General features: G+C 35.9%; 4 protein-coding genes across 4 annotated transcripts in view; all 4 read right to left on the bottom strand.

Annotated features, from left to right (window-relative positions):
• The window catches only part of dnah10 (dynein axonemal heavy chain 10), a 40820-nt gene extending 36342 nt beyond the window's left edge, over window positions 1-4478 (bottom strand). The window contains 6 exon segments of the mRNA XM_051895376.1: window positions 57-252; window positions 350-465; window positions 544-649; window positions 3158-3279; window positions 3381-3476; window positions 3735-4478. Of these exon segments, the coding sequence (XP_051751336.1) occupies window positions 57-252; window positions 350-465; window positions 544-649; window positions 3158-3279; window positions 3381-3476; window positions 3735-3960 (862 nt within the window). The 5' untranslated portion in view covers window positions 3961-4478.
• A 229-nt stretch (window positions 4479-4707) lies between these two features.
• On the bottom strand, window positions 4708-9312 carry vamp5 (vesicle-associated membrane protein 5). Its single transcript, XM_051895093.1, has 3 exons — window positions 9087-9312; window positions 6992-7132; window positions 4708-5772 (listed from the first exon to the last, which is right to left on the bottom strand). The coding sequence occupies exons 1-3, from the start codon at window positions 9087-9089 to the stop codon at window positions 5569-5571; spliced, it is 348 nt and encodes a 115-aa protein (XP_051751053.1). The 5' UTR covers window positions 9090-9312; the 3' UTR covers window positions 4708-5568.
• Window positions 9313-10594: 1282 nt separating this feature from the next.
• vamp8 (vesicle-associated membrane protein 8 (endobrevin)) lies at window positions 10595-15915 on the bottom strand. The gene is made up of 3 exons (XM_051894490.1): window positions 15696-15915; window positions 12971-13135; window positions 10595-12303 (listed from the first exon to the last, which is right to left on the bottom strand). Exons 1-3 carry the CDS (start codon window positions 15720-15722, stop codon window positions 12121-12123), a joined length of 375 nt encoding a protein of 124 aa, XP_051750450.1. The 5' UTR covers window positions 15723-15915; the 3' UTR covers window positions 10595-12120.
• A 415-nt stretch (window positions 15916-16330) lies between these two features.
• On the bottom strand, window positions 16331-25060 carry ncaph (non-SMC condensin I complex, subunit H). Its single transcript, XM_051894489.1, has 18 exons — window positions 24901-25060; window positions 24282-24500; window positions 24096-24186; window positions 23908-23997; window positions 23700-23817; window positions 23381-23526; window positions 22421-22610; window positions 22163-22242; window positions 21466-21668; window positions 21058-21203; window positions 20827-20933; window positions 20537-20656; window positions 20273-20380; window positions 20059-20193; window positions 19788-19898; window positions 18879-18955; window positions 18677-18752; window positions 16331-16810 (listed from the first exon to the last, which is right to left on the bottom strand). Exons 2-18 carry the CDS (start codon window positions 24491-24493, stop codon window positions 16751-16753), a joined length of 2070 nt encoding a protein of 689 aa, XP_051750449.1. The 5' UTR covers window positions 24494-24500; window positions 24901-25060; the 3' UTR covers window positions 16331-16750.
• Between the last annotated feature and the right edge of the window lie 1299 nt (window positions 25061-26359).

The raw sequence follows: 26359 nt of genomic DNA, 5'->3' as shown, positions 1-26359 counted from the left end.
GTAAATTAAGCTTTGGTGAGCATTAGAGACTTAAAAACTTTGAAAAACTAGCATACCTTCAAGCTGCTGTAAGGTTTGGTCTATGACCTGCAAGAATTTATGTGTGCTGTGGAGAAGATCATCTCGGACCTCAAAAGCTCCATGGGATTCTGCAGGCTGCTGTTTCTCTTGAGAGTCTTGAGAGCCAGCAACACCATGATAGCCACCATCAGTGAGCCTCAGCTGGTTCACTGAGAGAAGAGAAATATACACCTGCAAGGAAAGAGTTCAATGTAGATTTATAAGTATATTCCATGTTATAATTAAAGATAATCCATTTTTTATGGGAGTGAGAGGTTTAGTCACGCACATGGTTGAGAAGCCCTCTAAGTGTCATCAAGGGGTGGTCATTCATCATGCCAAACTCAATAAGTTTGGGCATCAAATTATTAGCCTCATTTATGTCCACAGGTTCAGTGATGGTTTCTGAATAGGATAAAACACCAGATATATGAGTTAAATGTGCAAGTTTTGAGAGGCACATTTTGAAAGCATTCCACCTACCTTTAGTGTTTCTCAGGAAGTAAAGGACATTGTATTTCTCGAACCTCCCTGGGATATTGTTCACGTCCACATGAAGCTCTACATGATACACAATCTGAACCTCAATCTTATGATAAGGGAAAAAAATAAAAAATTGTCAAAGGCATTAATATTTAATATAAATAAATAAATAAAAAATATAGCTAATGGGATCTCATACACATCTTGATTATGAATATATTTAATAATTTGATAAAATAAATAAAATGTATTAAAATGTATTAAATGTATTAAAATACAATATAAAAAGATCTCTTTCCTGTCCTAAAACAGAATGGTATATACACTGAAAAATAAAATGTATTAAATGCATTAAAATAAAATAATTAAAAAAAATAAAAGTTGAGATCTCTTTCCTATCCTGAAACAGAATAGTATATATGCTGCCCAGCCAAAAAAAATAAAATAAAAAAAATAATAATAATTTGCTGTTTGGATTTAAAAAGGCAAATGCTTAACAGTCTATGTAAGAGTCTATGATTGGATCATTATTGCAGTGATTATTATGTTTCTAGCATGTTATGTGTTTGACAACAGTTCTTCTAACCCTAATTGATGGAGTGTGTAGCTTTTCATTTCTTAAACAACCATGTAGGAAGACACATCATGGCCATATTCCAGGATGACAATGTGAAGACTCATCAGGCTCAAATTGTGAAATAATGGTTGGGATGGAGCATGAAGAATCATTTTCACACATGAATTGGCACCTCTGAGTCCAGACCTTAAATTCATTGAAAGTCTTTGGGATGTGCTGGAGTAGACTTTACAGAGTGCTCACCTCTTGCATTGTCAATACAAGATCTTGAAAAAGTTGATGCACCTCTTGATGGAAATAACATCACAACATTTATTTCCATCAAGAGGTGCATCAATTTTGGTTAAGATCTAGAAACATAATAATCACTGCAATAATGATCCAATCATTGACTCTTAAGCATTTGCCTATTTAAATCCAAAAAGCCTTTTTTTTTTTTTTTTTTTGGCCAGGCAGTATATACAGTATATATAGGTTAGGACACCCTATTGAATTGCAAGGTTTTTCATATCAGGACATAATAAAAATCATCTGGTCCTTTAGAAGTCTTAAAATTTGGAAAATAAAACCTCAGATAAACAACAACACATGACATATCACACTGTATCATTATTTATTTAACAAAAGTAAAGCCAAGATGGAAAGGCCATGGGTGACAAACTAAGGACACCCTATGATTCAGTTGCTTTTAGATCCACCTTTAGCAGCAATTACTTGAAGTAGTCATTTTCTGTATGATTTTATCAGTCTCTCACATCATTCTAGAGGAATTTTGGCCCATTCTTCTTTACAATGTTGCTCCAGTTTATTGAGGTTTGTAGGCATTTGACTATGCACAGCTCTCGTCGCAGCTTTTCGGTTGGGATGAGGTCTGGATTTGACTGGGCCATTGCAACACCTTTATTCTTTTTTAGCTGTTCTGTTGTAGAATTGCTGGTGATCTTTAGATCATTGTCCAGTTGCATGACCCAATTTCAGCCAAGCCTCAGCTGTTGGACAGATGGCCTCACATTTGACTCTAGAATACTCTGGTATACAGAGGAGTTCATGGACGACTGAATTACTGTGAGGTGCCAAGGGCCTGTGGCTACAAAACAAGTCCAAAATCATCACCCCTTCACCAGCATGCTTCACTTTTGGTATGAGGTGTTTGTTCTGATATGCTGTGTTTAGTTTTCACCAAACGTGGCGCTGTGCATTATGGCCAAACATCTCCACTTAGGTCTTGTCTGTCCAAAGTACATTGTTCCAGAAGTCTTGTGGTTTGTTCAGATGCAACTTTGCAAACCTAAACCATGCTGCCATGTTTTTTAGAGAGAAGAGGCTTTTTCCTGGCAACCCTCCCAAACATGCTATACTTGTCCTGCTTTTTCTAATTGTACTGTCATGAACTTTATCATTTAACATGTTAACTGAGACCTGTAGAGTCTGAGGTGTAGTTCTTGGGTTGTCTGCAATTTCTCTGAGCATTACACAGTCTGATCTTGGGGTGAATTTGCTGGGACGTCCACTCCTGGGAAGGTTGGTGTCTGTTTTGAATGTCTTCCACTTGTGAATAATCTCACTGTAGAATGATGGACTTGAAATTGTTTGGAAATGGCTGTATAATCCTTCCCAGATTGATGGCAGCAACAATTACTTCTCTATGATCATTGCTAATGTATTTCCTCCTTGGCATTGTGTTAACACACACCTAAATGCTCCAGACGCGCAAACTGCCAGAACTTCTGCTTTTATAGAAGTGCTCACACTTGCTGATGTTCGATTAATCAAAGGCATTTGATTAGCAGCACCTGACTGATACTTACAATAAACAATAAGGGTGTCCTTAGTTTGTCACCCACGGCTTTTCCATTTTGGCCTAGATTTTGTTAAATAAATAATGACACGGTGTCATGTGTCATGTGTTATTGTTCATCTGAGGTTTTATTTTCCAAGTTTTAAGACCTGCCAAGGACAAGGACTTGATTTTTTATTATGTCCATGGAATTCAAATTATTTGTGTGTTAAATATACAATTAATAAATTGAGAATTACATTAGGAGGTGGTTTATCCCTATTTGTTGCCTCTGACAGGCCCTCAACTGTAAGATCCGGACTCTGAGAGTCTTCTGGGTTTGAGGACTCCTGGATTTTTCTTTTTTGATCTTTTCTTCTCTCTTCAGTCATGTGCGAGTAATAGGAAAAAAAAGACAAGAACAACTTGTAACTTTGATGAATTTCTTTCTGATCATATTAACCACTGAGGAAGCACACTCACTGTGAGCAGGGGTTTTCTCTCTGTCTGAGAGTAGTGTCCCTTCAGACGAAACAGATGGACTTCTCTCCGAGTCATTCTCCGTACTTTCTACTGGATCTTGGTGTGTATGGACAGGGAAATTGTTTACTATTACACACGTAAATGACCTGGTACCATTTTGTTTAAAAAAATAAAAGAGCTTTCCTTAAGACTTCTTATCAGCTTAGTTAACAAAATAATGTCTGACTTTTCAACTTTTTAACCACGCGCTTGGGGAAAGCCGTTAACAACTGTAGAGTAAAATGTTAACGTACTGTAAATTGTGAATAGTAAACAGTTGCGTTGACGTACGGGACGTAACAAATGTAAACGTACCAACAGGAATTTCCCCTTCAACCTCTTCTTCTCGTATATTTTTGAAGAAAAAAAGCGTTGATGGCGCCTCTTCCTCCGTGACTATGTTTAAAAAGCTTATGATTTTCTGCTCTTCCTCTCCATCACCGCGACTGAGTAACTCCTCAAAACAGCCTGAATCAGGCAAATCAAACAGCTCACACACTGCGTTTTTAATCCACTCCACTCGAGGGTCATCGTGAGTCATTCTTGTTGTTGTTTAGGTAAGAATAACTATATAATAAAGTTTGTAATGTTCATGAGAAAACTATTCAGACTGTCATTGTCGCAACCGAAAACACGCTATGGTTTTAGTTGACGTTGCTATAACAACGAGCGTCATGCGTGCACTGCTGCTGGTGTTGTTGCCAGATCGCCAGCGCGCTACAATGTAGATTTCACATTGGTTGTTAACAGAAAATAATAAAACGTACTGTATAAAATATATTTAAATTTGTGAACGTTTTTATGTTATTCATAATTCACATTTATGTCATTCTGCAAAAAGTAGGCTATAATTGTGCATTGGTCGTGTAATCCTGTCATTTAAAAAAAAAAAAAAAAAAAAAATCCTGTCATTTTTTCATATGTGTATTTGCTTTTCATACCTTGATACGTTCTTTGCTGTCCTATCTGCTCTTTTTACATTAGTGCGCTTCAACCTTCTTAAAATTTCCGCCAGGTGGCGTTTTATCTTCTACCTTGAGCTCCACATTTATTTAGTTATACGCCTGTAATGGTTAAATTGATAAATAATTCTAATTGTTTGAAACTTTCAATTTAATTTCAAATTCCTATTTTGACTGCATGACGTCTTTGATGACATCTTGCACGACACCAGTCACTGTGAACTCAAGTCATAATAAAAGCTCTACGGAGCATTATAAACGGAAACAAATAGAATACAGAAATAAATATGACACATTGAGGAAATAAAAAAAAGAGACAGATATGGTATATTTACATAAGGAACATTTAATTATACACACATACATTCAAGACAGAGCTGACAGAGTTTAAGAATTAGATATTGAAAACAAAAATATACTTAATTCCCTGACAAATCTGAATACTGGAAACATGCTCCCCTCGATTTCTATTGTTGTTACGGCCCTGATATTAAAATAATAATAATAATAATTGACTTAACACTTCAAAACCCACTTCAAAACCCTAAGTTTTAGCACAAAAGTGCCAAAGTCACAGAATGTGTCCCAAACCGGGTACTGGATTAACCCCAACACTTCAAATTTTGTTTTCCACAATCAAACAATCTGATTAAACTTGTTAGTAGAGACTCCAGGACTCCAAGATTTGAAATGGGTCTGTCAGATAAGAGAGACCAAAATGTCCAAAATGTGTTTTGCTCTGGGTACCTGTAACTAATTAGAGTTAGAGAAAACCCAAACACATAAGCCATTTTTGAGAATATTACACAAAGACTTTTCCCTGACCCACATTAGGCTCTGATTTATATCATTTGTGTTTAAAATATGTTTAATCCAACAAGAATGCATGTAAACAGTTACCATTAATGTAACATAGTCTAAGTGTTACCATTGAAAAATGAAACGGAAAGCAGAAAAGATGGTGACACCATTGGTACCATTTTTGTATCACCCACCAAAGTTTTTTTTTTTTAAGCATACTCTTGATAGAAAGTTACATCAAAGACTTAACTTGTACATAGAGTGATCTATGAAACTGCACTCTCATTTACTTTCACAAAAGTACTAGAAACAAGACTTTCCAGGTGATATTCTGAGGCATTTTAAACACAATTTATGTTCACTCATCTTGTCCGCCAGCTTATCTTCTAGCCATCTCCTGGTGCTTTTGTTGATTGTGTCATTTGGGATGTGTTTTGACTGCCGTCACTGCCGCTCAAGCTCACAGCCAAAATAATTATGCCAAGAAGAATCACTGCAGCCACAACTGCACCCATTATCACTTTGTACTTAATATTCTCCCAGCGCTTCTTCTGTTTCACCTTAGTCGCAGTCTTTACGAATTTATCGCTCTGAAAAGAAAGAATACAACCATTTTAATAATTTAATACTACAAAAAATACATAAGATACTTTTTTTCCATTTTTAAATTGACAAAAAAAGTAAATTTTTCAAAATTATAACAGACTTCAACATTTTTGAAAACAATACAGGACTATTACAGAGACTCTTCATCTGAAAAATAAGGAAAGGAAAAACATGTGAGGCTTTGTAATGGGCTTGAACTTGTTTTGTTTTCCTAACTGTAATTATAATCTTTGTTTGAACCAGTAAGACCAAGCACAGAGTGTGAATCAATCACATTGTGGCCAGGAGAATTGAGCCTGGTTTCTAACAAGGTCGTTTTTTTTCTCCACTACTGTCACCTGGAGGAGTCTTGGTTCCTTGCCACCCCCACAATCCAGTAATAATATCGATTTAACTGCACTGACACTATCAGATGAGAACAACATTTAAACTGAACTGAGCCCGATAAGGACACTAACTTTGCAACATCAACACTGTTACTGAACTGAATCAATTTTGAACTGACTTGACGATATTGCCTTGTGAAGAGTTGCTTATATAGCTGAATTGAACTTGTTTCATAATTGATGCACTTTGCGACCGTCATTGATCTGAATTGAAATAACATTGAATTAACTGAGATGAATAATGACACTGTCTTTTGTAGAGCTGTTTTAATAAATTTACTATATTTTACAACAGTATTTTCCTGTTTATTACGGTGAAGCTGCTTTGAAACAATCTGTATTGTATGAAGCTCTATATAAATAAATGTGACTTGACCAACCAAAACTCCAGTGGGATTTTTAGTATTCTTGCATGAAACCAAAATGAACATGTTGCCTGACCACATGGCACATCCTGCACAAACAGCCTGCCATACTATTACAAAAGTTTTTGTTAATTTCATAACAAAGGGAAATGGCTTTCTAAAATTAACATGGTAAACTAAAGTCAGGATGCAAATTGTACACTCTTTTTTCCGTACACCCCACCTAGACACTATTAATAGACTCCAATATGACATGCCCTTGCTTTCCCTAGAAACACTTGAAATTCCGGAAATCTAGTTAATGGTCATCAGAGTCCTCAATGAGCCATAAAACATGTTCACAGGACCATAGAGAACAAATAAATAAGTGTGCATGCTCTTTTTTTTTCTTTCTTTTTTTTCATTTATTTAATAAATATCAGGTAAAAGCAGATATCACACAAAAGTTTCACCTGTTGCAGTAGTTTATCAGCTCTGTCATCCAGCTCCTTGAGTTTTTCTGACCGCTCTTCAGTCTTGTTTAAGTTATCCAGCATGATAACTTTAACTTCCTCCACATCCTCCTGGGCCTGTTGGAGGCGGCTTTGCCCATTCTACTCGGGAAAAGATGAAATGGTTAAGTGGGAAAGGCAAACATCCTCTACAAAGCATACATTAGCATCCATACATTTTTGCAAAGAAACATTTTTTTCCTATGGGGGACTAGATGTCCCACTACATATTTAACACAAGAGAAATGCAATTAATAAACCATTAAAAGCAAAAAGTGGCAAGGAAGACTTCCTGGACGCCTCCCATCACAATGACCTTAGAGTTCTGTTTACTCCAAGCACTGGGAATGGAATTCTGGAACAGTGCCTCTGCTCTCTTGCAGTTTAACAAGCACAGGGGAGAGACAGATGAACTGTGCATTTCTAGAAGCCATTGCATCAAAACCCACAATGAGACCTTTGTGAAAACAACATGGCTGAGTGCCATGAAATAGGGCATTTAGAATTTGTGACCTTCCTGACGTTAGCAGTCTCGCAGCATCAGACATATCATTTGTATATCAGCTGATTCAGACTGTGGATTCCTCTCTTTGTGTTGAGAAGGATGCAAGTGACTTGAGGTCAAGATTAAGGTGATGAGTGGCCAATCACAGACAGGAAACTGTCAAGCAGAGATCAATGAAATGATTCATTTTACAGGAAACACCACTTATTATTCATGCCATCTCACAAAAGAACCACACACAATGGAACAGTGATTCTCAACCAGTGTGTCATGGCCCAAAAGTGGGTTACAGGAAAAGCAGTGCTAAATGCAAATACCAAAATGCAACTAACCATATAATTGTGTAAAGAATATCAAAATAAATAGGTTTATAAACTTTGAAAAGGTAGGAGAAACCCACATTTTGTTGCTGATGCTGAAGGCTTTGCATCAATTTAAACTCCACAGCAGTGCAGTGGTGATAAACATGCTTTTTTGTGGTGAATATTAACAGCATAAAACTTCAAGATATTTATCTACTTACAATAAACCATTTAATATATTTCAATATTTGATTTTAATAACTTTTTTCAAGGAACAATAAATAAATCTGAGTATAAATAAAAAAAAATCTAAATAAAGAAAAAAAACCTAATATATTCTCACGGGTGGATGTAACAGTAAACAACTTAGGGAAACTTTGGTAAAATACCACCATAAAATGGGCCATGCATGCACAGACAGGATATAACCTACTAGACATCTTTACCTTTACAATAGAAGCACAAAAGCTCAACTAAAACATATCACCAGTAGAGCATGTTAAATATCTGTTTTTCATCACTCATTCATTGCATATGAACGGAGGACTACAGGATACATCTCTTTTTACATCCTTTCTTTGCCTCCTTCCTTCCCTTCCTTCCTCATTTATTTTGACTGTTATAATGAATGAGGAATTTCCTTGAGACAAGGCAAAAATCCCCTCTCGTGTTTAAATAAACACTTGTAATGTTGTCATTTCAATTCAAGCCACCTGAGATGAACCAGCAATAAGGGTTAAAGGCCTTCCAGATGACATTCAGATGACTTTTAACATGAAAAGAAAAAACAAATTCAGACAACAGCTCAACAAAGTAAATGATAAACCATAACCCGATGCTTATCAACTACGCACTGTATCATATACCTCAAATAAATCAAGTTAATTGAAAGCTGCTACTCTATATATAGCCGGTCAAAACAAAAATCGTCCAGTCATCAAAGGTAGTTTATAAGTAACTTCACTTGGACAATTTAAAGTGGCATACACATAATGAACCTAACTAAACCTGTTTGAACTCGACCATTAAACGAAAGCAAATGATTTGCAGCGTTTACACCAAGTCATCAGTATTTAACAAAGTTGCTGTTTGTTTAGAAGTTGAATCTAAACGATTTGCTTTTAAAGTCTGCTTACATGGTCATACTTTTATTTTAAAAACTTGTTTAATTTAACAACTGATATAATAAAAATTTTAATGACAGCGTGAGTGTCTTCAGCAAAACGAAACAAAAAACAAAACAACTTACCATTGTTTTAATCTGTCGCTTTAATACACCAGAAAACGTCACCGAATATAATGCATCTGAAAGAGACACCAGCAGCTGATGAGAAAAAAACAATACAAGCTCGATATCTATACAATTAAAGCGCGTATTTTGGCAACTCTTCCAATCTAAGGCTTTAATCTTCTGCCTTACTGAAGTAAGGAAGCGTCTCCCTTTAACCACTGGGCGTGTAAATCACACCGCGCAGCTGCACTGCAGTATATGTAAACGCCCATCTCCTGACTTGCTACACTGCAACTAAACTTGTGTGCTCTTTTTAGGGAACCGGATCATCTGGCTCGGCTCAGCAATAAGAACCGGCTCTTTCGGCTCCCAAACGGCTCCCAACTTCTGGCTTTTATAATTCAGCCAAATTCATCAATGATTTTACCCATGTTTGGTATGTGTGCATAAATATAATTAAATTATTCAAAGTAATTAAAAAAAAAAAATCAATATATAAAATGCCACATAATATTCAGTTTTAAATGGCACTTGTCTATAATTCAGATTTACACAATTCAAATTCAAATCGTTTTATTATATTTATTTTACATTATTTTTGGTATAAACCCTAATTTATGTAAAAACATCAAAAACACTATTACGAACGTCAGTGAACTATCCAAGACACAAACTATTCCAAACAAATCATACTCAAAATGGAACACGGTGTGCCATATAACAAATGAAAACTAAATTACAATGCGCAAAACTGAAGCATCCATAGTAAACATACATCATCTCTATACATTATGCACGAGCTAAACTTGTGTATGTGCGTGCGACGAATCGCGAGCAGGAATCGACACACGTTCAACATTCACGTGCAACTTTGTGTACAAGTCAGTACATGAAGTGTGCGTGGCTAACAAGCAGTGTGGCAAAAAAAAATCATCCTATTATTCTGTCTTATATTAATAGAATGGAATAACTTTATTGTCAACTAAAACTGTGCAACGAAATTTTGTATTAATATAAAAAATGGCTCTCAGGCGGGAGCCGACTCATATCGTTCATTTCAAGGAGCCGACTCGTTCAGTAGCTTTTGTGAATCGATTCTTTTTAAAGAATGAGTTAAACCGATCACACTGGAAATCTGAGCTGCAGATGGTTTTAAAAAACAAGATAAAATCACAGCTGGGGAAAAAAACATGTTTGGATAACAAACCAGCAACTAGTGTGCAGAGGCTTGGCTGTACTTTGTCTTTATTTTAATGTAGAGTTGTTAGAATACAATCCACTAACCATAAAACCACACCATTTACCTCTGGCTGTGTACATCTCTTATGTATGAAAGATTTCATATTAGCTAAGGTCAGTGTCCTTGGCAATGTCAATATCAATATCTAAAACTTGCATTTTGTCCCTCTCTAGAGATATACCGCATGCCAGATGGTGGACATGTGAAGCTAAACAAACCCAACAGTATATGCTATTCATTAACCATTAGTCTATGTACATATTCAAATGAGAGGCTTAAAAACATGTCATAATCATCATTAGTTTTATTGAGAGATCATGTTTATTTACAAAATATTGCATATCCAGGCTGTTTACGCTAATAAGACTCATATCCAAGGCACTTGATTGAGGTTTTAAGATGATTAATTGTAGATTACAAAAACTTAAATTGATTAAATGTTTTGATTAAAAAGTTTAAATGTTTAAAAATATTTTCTCTGATTAAAAGGCTTGTTTATATTAAGGGAGAATACTACAATTTTACATACAGTAAGCTACAAGAGATACAGCATAATAAGACTTCACAAACATTCGAACAGTCAAGTCATTCTGACTACATAGAGATAGACAGACATACAATGCCTTGACCTCTCCAAAGCAAAGTGCATAAAGCTACCCAGCAGACTAATATAAGACCAGCCAACAAACACATTCAGAGAAGTGATTTTCATTGACTGTGTTAGCTTTTTTTTTTTTTTTAAATAAAAACGGCAAACTTAAAATGACAGCACAGCTTTTAAAACATTCCTCCTTGCTCTGTTTTCTATACAGTAAAAAGCTGGTTCTTGGGTTTCAGAAAGCTCCCACAGAGCAAGGCAAATCTTTTGATGCAATATTAAATTATCATTACAGTACTGACTGCATGTGGTACAGTGCAAGTGTTACGCTGCATGTCAAATTCAATGCAGTGATTTATGAAGAGGATAGAAAAAGTGGGTGTTTTCTATTGTAAATCTAAATGGCCTTGTTCAGGTGCTCTTGTTTCATAATATTTCATTCATTCTATGAGAAGAAAATTGGTTTCTCTGTTTGGAAGATTGAGGCATTGCCAATGTCATTAAAGATTTAAGACAAGGAGAAAAAAAAAAATCCAAACATTTTACAATTTCCTGAAAGGGTGTGTTTTGGATAATGCAAGTTTTAAGAACACATTATGGTTTGACCTTTTACAAATAACACACATACTTGTGGAGACAACAAAAGCACAGAGTACAAAATAGAGACACTTGGAGATCTAATAAAAGTAATCCATAATAACAAGTAACATCTTATGTAATCTAATCTAACAGTCTTAAATATACTTCATAATTCAGAAGAGAGAACTTTCACCCATTACCTTCTCTGATTCAATGCCAGTATATGATTATTTTAAGCGTACCTTCAGTATATTGCAGTAATTTAAGTAATCTATTACAGTTGTGGCATGTTATCAGGCTTTAGAGAATCACAAAGGCAGCTGAAGTGGCCATTAGGATGATGTTTTAGGAGGTGAGAAGTATATAAGAAAATAGACAGCATTCTGTCTATAGACTACTTAAAATTCTCCACTTCAAGGTTTCAAAGCTGTCATTATGGAAGCTCCTCATAGTAAGGAGGTGTGATACCATGAGATATGACGGTATATGAGCAAAATGTGCAAATAAAGAGTATGAGTGTGTGTTATATGTGTGTATTCTTGAAGTTTTGACTGTTGGGGTGTGGACATGGTTGCATATATCTGTATATGTGTGCATATGTGTGTGTGTGTGTGTGTTTGTAACTGATAGAAATCCTAGGGTGGTGTGACGGTGGGAGGTTTGGGTGCGGGTGAACTGGTTGGGATCACACCAGTGGCAAGGAATATGATAATCAGTACAATGACAAGGACTATCACAACAATAAGCACAATCAGCTTCACGTTCTTCCACCAGTAAGCGCGAGCAACCTTCTGAGAGGTGTGCTTGAAGTTCTGGGCCTAAAAAGAAGGAAAAAAACAGTACAATGTCAACAAGTGTGGGACTACAGATGCATACAGTAGGCTACTATTACAAAGTTTGAGGTCAGTAAGATTTTTTGTTTGTTTGTTTTTTTGCTTTTAAATAATTAGAATTAATACTTTTATTCAGCAAGGAAACATTAAAGTGATCAAAAGAGACAGTAATTCTATTTCAAATAAAAGCTGTTATTTTAAACTTTATATTTATCAAAGAACCATGAAAAAACATGCATCATGTTTTCCAGAAAAACATTAAGCAGCACAACTGATATCACAAAATTGATAATAAGTAATGTTTCTTGAGCACCAAATCAGCATATTAGAATGATTTCTGAAGGATCATGTGACACTAAAGACTGGAGTAATGATGCTGAAAATTCAGCTTTGCCATCACAGGAATAAATTACAATTTAAAATATATTCAAATAGAAAAGTTATTTTAGATGTTAATAATATTTCACAATATTACTGTATTTTCTATCAAATAAATGCAGCCTTAGTGAGCGTAAGAGACTTTTTTGGAAAAACATTAGAAAATCTTTCTGAACCCAATGTTTGAATGGTTGTGTGCATAGTAAAAACAGTGTGCCGGGCTAAGAGCTGTAATACGTGATAAGAATCAAAGTTTTTGTACTGAAAAACACACCCCAGCTTCCAGGTCTTCGGATTTGTCCATCAGATCATCCAGTCTTTCTCCACGGGCCAGGATCCGATCGACATTCTGGGTCATAATCTCCTTGACACCATCCACTTGAGACTGTAGAGATTTAACTGGATCCACCTCCTGTGAAGACTCTCCTTCTCTTGGCTCCTGCACTCAGAGGAATTAAAAACCAAAACATGATCAAAATGGAGAATTGGGAGGCAACAATAACCTACAATTAGATAGAAACTCATCATGATGAAGTAGTCTGAAAAAGTTTGTTGCACAACAGCCAGCCTTATATCTGGCCCATAAATATAAATTATAGTATGCAAGGTTTACAATTATGCAAAAGAAATAAAGACTATTTTCAGCAATTTCAGATAAAATAATTTACTATAAATATAGGCCTGGTTTCACAGACAGGGCTTAGATTAAGCCAGGATTAGGCCTTAGTTCAATTAGGACATTTAAGTAGCTTTTATAAACATACCTTAGAAAAAAAAAAAAAAAAAAACATTACTTGTGTGCATCTTGAGATAAAGCAATGGCACTGACACATTTTAAGACATGTCAGTGCAAGTTGCTTTCAGTTAAAACAGCTCAAACATGCATGTCTAGGACTAGGTTTAAGCCTTGTCTGTGAAACCGGGAATAGGTTTTTGGAATAGCACCTTACTGGTTATGTGTCACATGATGTAGTTACCAAGTTTTGTAAAGTTCTTCTTTTTGTGGATTAGGGCAGTAAGAGATATATATAAATTAGTTATTTTTGTTTGTTATTTTGGCTCTGTCAGCTCATGAAGCTAAATCTCCAATTGTATTATAAATCTGTTATTTTCAATAGATATTGTTTCATTCGCTTTCCCATAAACTTTATCGTTTTGTTTTTTCATGTTACATCCTTTGACCTAGACAGGGTGTAACCTTATGAACGATTTAACTGACAGCAGTGGTTGCTCAGTATGAGGAGATCTAACATATGATATAAAGAATGTATGGATGTGTAAAACATTGCACGATACATAATCATTTACACAATGTAAAACGTGTAAGAATGTCAAAACCCTACATTTACAATAGGGTTTCAGTGCTTCAACCCTAATAAAACATAATTGACTTTTTATGACTTTTATTTACATGAATATTTTTTAGACTGAGCTACATTTAATCATTCAGATAAAAGAGAATTCATGATTTAAGCAATAAAAAACATATAGTAATTGTTGCAATACAGTGCTGCCTATTTCTATATTCAATAAAATTCTTAATAATAATAACTACAAGACATTACATTTTAGACATTATTACATACCATGATCAAACAGCTATTATAAAAAACAGTGCTCAGTAATGCCAGATGCTAATGATCAGGCATGACATCTTAAGTGTGATATTGACAAAAGCGATGTAAAAAGATAGCCTTATCACATTCACACATCAAAACACCAACTGTTAAAATGCAGCGCAAGAACAATAGCAGCCATCTTTTTTTGCATTGTTCATTGTGTCATTTGGGTTAAGAGTAAATTCTGTGGGGTTTTTGTTGTTGTTGTTCATGTTTAGCTATGTTAAACACCTTTAAGCCCTCTTGCACTACTGATACTTCCTAAACAAAAGGTGTTACCAGGAAACCAGAAGCAATACTGCGTCACTACCTGTCCTACCCTTTCCATTCTAGTCAATGGCTGTGTGAGTTGGTGTCAACAAGGCCTGCAGAATGGCAGAAAGCTATCTAGTAACATCAGTTACTGACAGCCTGAAGTACCATTATTGTGGAGAAATGGTTTCATGTGATATCTATAACTATGTGATATGGCAACAACATAATAAAATGTAAAAATGTATTAATCTGGTTATTAGATCACGTACAACTGTCTTATTAAACTCGATCTTTCTTACTCTTTGTATAAAAACCAAGGCAAAAACATGTACTTGTTTCCTTGAAGTCTGTCTAATACCAGCATCCAAATATTTTCAAGAACAAACCAACTTATAATTGAATACAATTTCAAACGTTCAGTAATTTAAAATACGTGTCGACGAACTTTATTTTAACCTCAGTGCCACATAAAAATAAAGAGGGCGTCTATATTGTATGCGGTACTGTTTAAACGGTTAAAAAACAAATGGTTGACAGTTGATCAACTTGATTTGAAGCAAACCAGCATAAGGATCTCACACTTCTTGTTCACTTCAACAGTCAACAGGGGACGTGTGATGTGATCAGCACATTTGCCAACTGTAGTTAAAACATCTAAACCAAGTAACCATTCAATAAGTGTTGAGTTCAACAGTTGGTTGTCTTGTTAACCGGTTATGCTTTACGGCTCAAGGTAAATTCAATCCATCTATGTAAACAAATCTGTACAACAAAGTTGCAATACAAATTGGATGAAGCTTAAGTATCAAAGTATTATCTAAACAGCACATTTGTTTAACTAATCCAAGCAAAGTATCGACGTTAACTGAACACAGGAACGTAGAAACTAAGTATAACTTGAAAAACGAGCTTCGCCCTGTTTTGAGTGCGTCAACTCACATCAACTGGTAAAACTAAACCAAAAAAAATATCAACCTGCTCTAGTGAAAAGTTTTGCAGCACTAAAAATAATATGATTTACACGGACACAGGGAGAAACAGAGTTTACACAGCTAGTCTACTTTTAAACTCAAGCGATGTAACATCAACGTGCACCTGCTGACTATCGTTCAGTTCACAACTTACCGTACTATTTGGATCACCCACCCCCATGATTTCACAGTCTGATGTTATTTACTCCACGAAAAAAACAATTACACTATCCTTTGGAGTTAAAATGTTTGTAACCGTTTCTTCGAATGACCAACGGATGCACACCGTGTCAACACTTCCTGGTCTCTAATTCAGTCTCTCTTTCTTCCTCCAGCCGCGATGATTTGGCTTTGGCCCACCTCTATAGCGCCACTTCCCATAGTATCCTCCAGAGGGCGCTGGATTCGTGACGCACAAACACCTGTAAGGTGAGAGCGCAGACTCGAATCAAGCCATCAACATTTCTGCATTTCAGGTATGAGATTGTTCGCGTAAAGCCAGTCAGGCCTGTGACTTTTTCTAAAATTACTTATAGGTGATTAAACTCAGCGTACTTTATGTAATGAAAGTTTGTTTTTTAAAGAAGCTCCTTGACATGATTATTAGGGCAAAACAATTAAGACTCCTATGAACGAAACAGAAAACTGTTTTCTTTTGCCACTGCAACAATAAGGCTCCACCCAAATGCCTCTGGCATTACATGTATTCATGCAAAACATAATATTTTCCAAAATGACATACTAGTCACAAAACAATATATAAATAGATAATAAAAAATTATCCAACAATACTTTGATAACTTTTATTTTTCAAAATCAGATGTAGAATATACATCTAAAAGAAAATTATAAAATGAAGTTTTACAATTTAAATAAAACATTTTTAAAAAAGTGACATTGACAACAGTAACTTCATATTTACCTTTACTGAAGCTACTAAACAAGTTATCAAAACAGATCTTAAAAGCAATCATATTATTCATGCACTGCACATTGCTGTTTTTTGTTTTTTTTCCCCCCGTACATTCTTTTGACATCTTTCAGTTTCCCTCAAAAAAATTATGTGGTACTTCCCTGTACAATGTTTCTAACATGATACTGACATCATCTTTCTCTCGACTATATTGTTTTGGCCACACATAGGTACACGAGACAGGATTTACATTTTAGTAATCAAAGATTTTTGCATAAAAGATTTTGTATCAGTTTTCATTGGCCTTGTTTGATGATGATATCTGTCATGGAGTCAATCTTGTGCAGCTCCAAGTTCTGTTGATGGAAAGAAGAGCTTTTAGATTTACAGCAACCAAATGTTGTGATGGGTCATGAGATCAAATAATTCTGCATGCAAGTTACAAAATATTAAATGCATACTAATGCAAGATACATAACTCTTTAATCATAAACTCTTTAATTCATTAAATCACAAAAATGTAATATTCTACAGTAGTTTTTGAAATATAATATATATATATATATATACAGGTGCTGGTCATATAATTAGAATATCATCAAAAAGTTGATTTATTTCACTAATTCCATTCAAAAAGTGAAACTTGTATATTATATTAATTCATTACACACAGACTGATATATTTCAAATGTTTATTTCTTTTAATTTTGATGATTATAACTGACAAATAAGGAAAATCCCAAATTTGGTATCTCAGAAAATTAGAATATTGTGAAAAGGTTCAATATTGAAGACACTTGGTGCCACACTCTAATCAGCTAATTAACTCAAAACACCTGCAAAGGCCTTTAAATGGTCTCTCAGTCTAGTTCGGTAGGCTACACAATCATGGGGAAGACTGCAGACTTGACAGTTGTCCAAAAGACGACCATTGACACATTGCACACGGAGGGCAAGACACAAAAGGTCATTGCAAAAGAGGCTGGCTATTCACAGAGCTCTGTGTCCAAGCACATTAATATAGAGGTGAAGGGAAGGAAAAGATGTGGTAGAAAAAAGTGTACAAGCAATAGGGATAACCGCACCCTGGAGAGGATTGTGAAACAAAACCCATTCAAAAATGTGGGGGAGATTCACAAAGAGTGGACTGCAGCTGGAGTCAGTGCTTCAAGAACCACTACGCACAGACGTATGCAAGACATGGGTTTCAGCTGTCACATTCCTTGTGTCAAGCCACTCTTGAACAACAGACAGCGTCAGAAGCGTCTCGCATGGGCTAAAGACAAAAAGGACTGGACTGCTGCTGAGTGGTCCAAAGTTATGTTCTCTGATGAAAGTAAATTTTGCATTTCCTTTGGAAATCAGGGTCCCAGAGTCTGGAGGAAGAGAGAAGAGGCACACAATCCATGTTGCTTGAGGTCCAGTGTAAAGTTTCCACAGTCAGTGATGGTTTGGGGTGCCATGTCATCTGCTGGTGTTGGTCCACTGTGTTTTCTGAGGTCCAAGGTCAACGCAGCCGTATACCAGGAAGTTTTAGAGCACTTCATGCTTCCTGCTGCTGACCAACTTTATGGAGATGCAGATTTCATTTTCCAACAGGACTTGGCACCTGCACACAGTGCCAAAGCTACCAGTACCTGGTTTAAGGACCATGGTATCCCTGTTCTTAATTGGCCAGCAAACTCGCCAGACCTTAACCCCATAGAAAATCTATGGGGTATTGTGAAGAGGAAGATGCGATATGCCAGACCCAACAATGCAGAAGAGCTGAAGGCCACTATCAGAGCAACCTGGGCTCTTATAACACCTGAGCAGTGCCACAGACTGATCGACTCCATGCCACGCTGCATTGCTGCAGTAATTCAGGCAAAAGGAGCCCCAACTAAGTATTGAGTGCTGTACATGCTCATACTTTTCATGTTCATACTTTTCAGTTGACCAAGATTTCTAAAAATCCTTTCTTTGTATTGGTCTTAAGTAATATTCTAATTTTCTGAGATACTAAATTTGGGATTTTCCTTAGTTGTCAGTTATAATCATCAAAATTAAAAGAAATAAACATTTGAAATATATCAGTCTGTGTGTAATGAATGAATATAATATACAAGTTTCACTTTTTGAATGGAATTAGTGAAATAAATGAACTTTTTGATGATATTCTAATTATATGACCAGCACCTGTATATATATATATATTATATATATATATTAGTAGTACCCACTTTCTCATTAGCTAAGTGCAGAAGGGCCACAAAAGCCAGCGGTACTGAGAGATTGGTAGCCATGGTGGAGGGAAGCCTGGTGGGGCAGGAAAGAGAAATTTATGTACAGTATATGCATGAAAAAATTAAATCCTTAGACCATTAGATACATAGCACCAAACCTTAAAAACAAAAAAAAAAACAAAAAAAAAAAACACTGTACCTTTGTACAAGATTTCTGACAGACTGGCTGAATGATTTTTCTCCAGGTACTTCTGTTGTCTCCTTACTCTCCACCTGCTGTAAATGATAAAAGCATTAAGTCATTAAAAAAATGTAAATCAACTAACGACAAGAAATGCTGAACAAAGAACAAATTTAAAATCAATTTTTTGAAATATGAAAATAAAATCCTCGGAAACAATTTGAACCTTTGTCATATGTAGTGAACTCAGGCTTCCTTGTTTACGTCAGAAAAGGTTGAACCACTGTAGTCACGTTGATTATTTTAACCATGTTTTTAACTACCTTTCTGGACGTCAAAAGGTGCAATGACGTTACTGCCTATGTGTGGATCAGATACTTCATTTACTTCAACTTAATTTGTGTTCCGAAGATGAACGAAGGTCTTACATGTGTGAAACGACATGAGGGTGAGTAATTAATGACAGAAATTTAGTTTTTAGGTGAACTAACCCTTTAAGACACATTTAAAAACATTTTTTACATTAGCTTTTGATCATGTAGGTATTGTTGTCATAGGTACTGGTCTTAGGATTTTTCTCAAACGGCTTTTGCAGAAGTTTTAAAATTTGTGTTTATTTTTGTAATACTTTATTTTTTTCTTACAGTATATTGTACAGCACAGTGGTCAACACTGTTTTATTATGTGCTTTAAAATTGGAATTGAATTGGAATATTGAAAATACAAATTATCAGCCCTGCCTTCAGTGATGTGATTGACAAATTTCTAAGAGGGAAAAACGATTAGTTTTGTGAGAAAGATGAAGGGTAATTACGGTTACAAAAAGTTCAGTATGCAAACGTTAACTTCTAAACTTAACTATAAAAACACTGAAAAAGTAAATAAATAAAAGAGCTTCACTATGGTCAGAAGATTGCAATTACAAACCTTGGCTGGTTTTTCAGGACTTTCTGTTAAGAGACCCCACATACTGGTCTTCAGCTTCTTCATGTCCATCGTCTTGGCCGTTTTGGCATAGTTTATCTCAATAGTGTTTACCTAGATGAGCAAACAATTAAGTCATGAGTTATCTATACAAAACAACTAAATAAAAACTAATAATTACTGACAAATGACAAAAAAAAAAAAAATAATAATAATAATATCTCACTACATGAGAGTGTAGTGTAGTAACCCAATATCTGTCCTCTTATCTTACCTTGTGAGGCTCAGGGACGAGACAGTCCTCTCCGTATGTAGAGATGTCATCTGTGTCCAGAGAGAAAGGGTTCGGTCGGTCTGTTTGGGAGTCATCAGATCCTCCAAAGCCTTCAGCATCTTCACTGTCCCCTTCCTATTCACAGAAACCACTAACCGTTAAACAGAACATCTCTATGCCAACCTATTGCACGTAACAGTAGTGTTTAGAGTACCTGAAGACCAGGACAGAAGTTGGCTGTATCATTGGCATTGTTGTAATCATACTCTCCTATGTCCCCACCCAGCTCTCCCGATAATCTCTTCTTTCCTTCTGCACTGAGCTGAAGTGAGAAAATAAATAAGATGAACAAAACAAACCAATCCAGCAGTCTTTTTTTGTACAGCTTTCTTCTAATGATGTTTTAGATTTGCCACAACCAAAATGCTGAAGTGTACATAGTAATGCAAACAGGAATATTAAATATTCATGCTCTTACTGTGTTGGTGGGTTTGAGGCTGAGCTGTGACAGGTTACTGGGTGGATACTGGAAGTCTGCTGGAAGTGTGGTTTTCTTATTGCTGCTGTTCAAAGCCGATTTACTAATAGTGGTTGCTGCCTGGAAATAAGCATTTCATTGTGTTTGTCACCAAGTAATCTGCTGCTGACCTCTACAAGGTTTAAAAGTTTTTGCTAAAGGGATTAAATAGCATTGTATGAATTGCTAATATGAAGCTTTTGTCTATTATGGAAGTCATGAAAGTAAAGAATTAGCAAACAGTAACTTACTCTAGTTGTTCGAAAGTAATTATGAAAGTTGATATCTCCTTTAAAGTCAATAACGAGAGGATTCTTTGGTGCTCGCTTCCGAGGTTCTTTGTCTGGTTTGTGATCCTCTACAAAGGATAAATTAGAAATTTAATGGCACAACCACTAAGAACAACCAAGAATGAGTTGATTTTATTTCTTTCTTCATTTAATTTTTATAGTTAAACACTCCAAGGCTAATCTATGACTTACGCTTATGTCCAGGTTTGAAGAGCCAGTAGCCAGGTCCGACCCAGGTGGCCATGGTCCTAGGACTGAAGTACGAGTACTCTCTGGGCTGATCAGACAACTGTAGACACATGGTGGCAATATCCACCTCGCCAATAGGAATAATACCTCTGTTAATAATACAAATACAACTCAAAGTGAATGGACATACAAAAACAGCACAAAAGAAATTTGAATGCAAATAAAATATTATATTCAGAGACATAAAATACAACACTAAGTATAGTAGCTAGCTAGGTAAGGCAGAGCTTAGGTTTTGGGATGAAAATGCACAGTGTCAAACAGCAACTATTCACCTATTGTGAAACAAAGCCTGTTTGTAACTCAACAATTAGCAAACACTTTGGTGCAATACATTACGTAAGTACTAACCGTCCTTTCTGGGGGCTCTTCGAACAAGCTTCTTTGTGTTCCTTAAACTCCTCACAATCTCCTGGTCTGCCCTCATCCACGTCTGCATCAAAATTATCCCCAAAATCTGGACACTCATCCTCATCTGGCTCAATGTCTGCATTGACATCGAATGCATGCTCTCCCTGCTTCATCTTCTCAAGCAGCTGATTGAGGTTTGTGGTCTATATTGACAATGTGAATGAGATGATCACATCAATTTAAAACACACTTAATATTGCACTTACGCTATTGTTGAAAAGGGGTTAATACGTTTTTGGTTTTTTTTTAAAGTTAATTTTATTTTATTATTCAGCAAGAATGCATGAAATCAAAAGTGACAGTAAATGCACTTATGTTACAAATATTTTTGTTTAAAAAAAAAGTAGCAAATCTGTTTTCAACATTGATAAGAAATGTAATGGCTGCTGAAAATACAGTTATGCCATCACAGAAATAAATTACGATTTAAAATATTTAAAAACAGAATAAATAAAAATGAAAAATAAATAAGTTATTTTTTAATTGTAATATTTCACAATGTTGCTTTTTTTTGGATCAAATATTAAAATAAATGCTGCCTTTGGCAAGTATAAGAGACTTCCTTCAAAAACATTTAAAAAATCTTATTGACCAAATGGTTGGTTGAGGCTTTATATAGTCATCAAAACAGTCTCACCTGCTCAGGAGTCCATCTAGTAAAAGAGAAATCCTCTAAGGATGGACAAATTGGCCTGTCCTCTAGTGTCTTCAGATGGCCTGGAAGAATCAAAAAGATATGATTCAATGCACTCACATTGTCACACAACACAGTACGATTGTAACTCACAACAAATGCAGAAACGTTTAGGTTATGAACACTGAATATTGCTCAGAGAACCCAATAGTAAACTGTCCTGTAACTTAGAACAGAGTGTGATGTGCAGAGCTGGTTTACCTGTAAATGGTGAAGCAGGAACGTGCTGATGGGGAACCGGCACAGGAGGCGGCTGTGACTTCAGCAAGGTCATATGTGAAGGAAAGCGCAGCTCGCAGCGACTATCCTCGCTGAAGAGCACAGAGAGGAACACTCCTGCTGTACTGTTCTCATCAAAGGAAGCAGCCATGCGCTGGAACATGGGGTCCACCTGCACAAAGAATGCATTCAGGTCTTTCTGCAGGTTTTTACACCACATGCTTTATGGGGTCCCCACAACATAAATCAACTTGTTTAAAAAAAAAATTAAGAAACACAGTTTGCAGTATATGTACTACCTAGAAAATCTCAACTGCTTGACTGTTATATTGTGAAAAATATTCAACTATATTATCAACCAGCGATATATTCAGTGAATCGTACATCCTACATTACCTGCATTCATTTAGGTTTCACACATAAGGCAATATACCATATTATATACCAAATTATATAATATGGTATAGTGTCTACTATATTATATACCAAATCTCACCTCTGTGACTGTTTATATCGTTGCAAAATCTAACTATATTCTTGTAGTTGAATATATAAGCATGTCCAACTTTATCCACATACATATAGTATACACGCGTAGGGCCGCTCTACGTGTGTATACTGTATGTATGTGGATAAAGCTGGACACGCTTATATGGAGCTGGGCAAGAATAGTTTACCTTTTGCGATGATGCAAGCAATCAAGCAGTTGAGATTTGCTTTATATATCTATAGCAAATCTCAACTGCTTGATTGCTTGCATCATCGCAAAAGGTAAACTACATTATCGCCCAGCTCTAATCAGCTAAATGTGACTATAAAGGCATGAAAGCATTATAAACATCAACAATGATTTTTTATAAAGTTTCTTTAAAACAATTTGTATTGCGAAAAGTGCTATACAAATAAATTGGATTGACTCAATCACACTTGGATATTATTCACCTCACACTTCATCTCTGATTCAGAGAGATTGATGTTACTGAGGTTTTGCTCCACTGTCTTCTTCTGAGGTCTTTTCTTAGTCTGTTTAGCAGCCACCTGCTCTCCCTGACCATCCTCGGCTACAGCCTCCTCATCACCATCTTGACCTGGAATGAGATGAGATTTCAGTAATACTATGCAGGGTCCCAGGAGGGTATGACATCTCATGTACACCATAAATCAATGATAACATAAGCCACTCTGACCAATCTGACACCAACAAGCCATTTGTTTTTTGTAACATCATGTCAGCAGACCCCTAACTTGAATATCTACTTACTCTCTTTTGGTTTGGTCTCAGAGCCCAAGCCTCCCAGAACTCTGTATGCATCAGCATGGACCGCATCCACCCTCACTGCATAGATTTTTGTGCTGGCGTCCAGGGTGCCTGCTGCCACCTAGATCCAACAGTTACAATATCATGATTTCCGATAATGCATGTAAACTTTGTTGAAGTGGGGCTAAATACAAATTCGACAGGTTTCTACCTTGAAGTTGAGCTCTGAGTCCTTCTGCTTGAGAATGTCTGCCATGTAATCAATGAGGTGCAAACCAAATGCATTTTTTGTGGTAATTTTCTGCAAAAGGAAGGTGCCAAGTAATAGTCCTGTTCATTTCAGATGAACACAAAGCAGGAAAAATACAGTAAAGTCAGCATACATCAATTTTAACTCACATTTTCAGTGGAAAGCTTGATGCAGGTTGAATAATGCTCAGATATCTGTGCCGATGACAGCTTTGGGACAGCAGCTGGTGTAGCTGTAGAACTATGGTTGGAAAAAAAAAAAAAAACAAGTTTGTGCATTGTGCTTTCTTTTTTTTTTTTTTTTTAAATGGAGCAGAACACTGGGTTTCAACAAACCTGTGGCTACCGGCCTCATTAATGGAACAGTCGGCCACTCCGTGAAGGTCAATGACTTTGGATCTTCGTCTTTGACGTCTCTCCTGTTCATCATCGTTTCCTTGGATATTGTCCAAAAGAGGTGTGCTGGTGGCTGACAGAGCGGCTTTGTGTCCTATTGCTGGGGAGGACCACTGCCGTGGCAGGGAGGTCGGGGTACTGAATGCGCTCATAATGAAACTGTGGAGCAATATTGGTTTGTCATATCCATACAGCACTAATATGCAGCTTTTTCATTAAGTGCAGTCTGCTAAATAGTACATTTGATCTATGTTACTTCAATGTGAAGACCTCGCCATGTAAACAACGTCAAGTAGCATTTAGTTAGCTGTATAAAATGAGCAAATGAATAGCTAACAAACATGTCCACAATATAAACGTTATATAAGAGCTGCAGTATATATCCCTAGAGGTATTTTCCAAAAGCGAAATACACACATGCAAACACTGCAGTTACAGTTTAGCGTTTTATGAACGCTTGTTAGCTAGCGCTAAACACTTCTGAAAACATAACAAATCAAATTATAAACTGTGGCTTAGAAAACATATCTTAAATGAAGTACAAACAAGTTCAAATTACCTGCGATGAACTGATGATTTATAAGCAGTATAACTTATCCAAACTTTCTTTATCCCGTCTGTTCAGACGACCATTTGAAAATTAGCGCCGAACGGTTACACGCGTCATCAATGATGTCATACGTACAGACGTAAACGTCTTCTTCTTCTTCTTCTTCTTCTTCTTCCTTTAACAGATGTAAAAGTCAGATTGTACGTCATCATTTTATTCCATAATAACGGTCATTAAAATGTTTTTATTACATGTATTTGATAATATATTATATTTGTTTTCTTAAATTAGTAAAAATGCATTATGTTAAACATGTGAATTATAAAAATATAGTTAAAGTAATGCTGTTGAACAAAGCACTTTATTTAATTTCTACTGATTTCAAGAATTCGACAGAAAATGCAATATGATTTGTTAGAAGACTGTATATACCAGTCTCTGACTATATCGATGATCTGTAGACTAAAAAAAAAACTAACGGATTTATTGTTGTACACTAGATGGCAGTAAAGTTGTAAAAAAAAAAAAGTGATACATTGCCGTGGACTTATGCAATGTCGGACTCGCGTTTCTATTATTTCACCGTGTGCTTAAACTGAATTATTGGAGTGTCAGCGCAGATAGAATAAAACCTCCTCGGCAAGTTTCCAAGTCTAATATGGCTGTTGGCAGTCTGTCTGGTCCTAAAGGTCATCTAGTTACTTTGCTGAAAACAGCACTATTACTCATAGAGAATACATTTTAGAGAGAAACGCACATTTGCTTGCTGCGATTAGGCTTATATTAAATTACATTTTAGTCTCAGTCTTATAATTTTTTTTTTTTTTTTTTTAAATGTAATTTTGACCTGTATAGCGCCAATAAATTAATGATGGCTTATTGTAGGCACCAAGTGAAGTGACTACGTTACACTGGTTTCGTTTAAAAGGACAGTTGTTTTGGTATGAAAGGGAATTTTCATCGAAAACATTTTATTGGATTGGAGTCATGGATAAAAGCAAAACTGCCCAGTTTACCTCTATTTAACAGCACAGTAGATAAAAGAGTGTTATCTACTATATTGCACCTTGAGGTTTGAATTGGTAACCTGGCTGGATAGAGGCAAATACGGTTACTGTGATATATTTTAAATGGATTGCTCGAGGATTCAATCGAACCATCAAGAGAATATCTTCCTCTGGAAAACTGGAAAACCAAATAGGCAGGAAGAGGGAACGAGTGTGCACATGGCCAGTGTATATCATTAACTATGGCATTTGCCCAAGCACACACGTCAAATGTCAGTAAGACTGGCCGGCGACGGTGATCGTGAATGAATTTGTTGATGATGCAGCTGACCGCAATATATCCACATAAACAGATCCACATTGTGGATTAATACTGATTTCTTCCCTTGCTTGTGTTTGTTGTTTATCGTCTGCCTCTCTGTCTTTTTTGTGTTCTACTTTCTTCACATTCACATTCCTGT

Source organism: Ctenopharyngodon idella, chromosome 5 (genome assembly GCF_019924925.1).
Source record: "Ctenopharyngodon idella isolate HZGC_01 chromosome 5, HZGC01, whole genome shotgun sequence".
NCBI classification, from domain to species: domain Eukaryota; kingdom Metazoa; phylum Chordata; class Actinopteri; order Cypriniformes; family Xenocyprididae; genus Ctenopharyngodon; species Ctenopharyngodon idella.
Note: the sequence above shows the minus strand (reverse complement) of the source record. Positions and strands in the feature narration are given on the sequence as shown.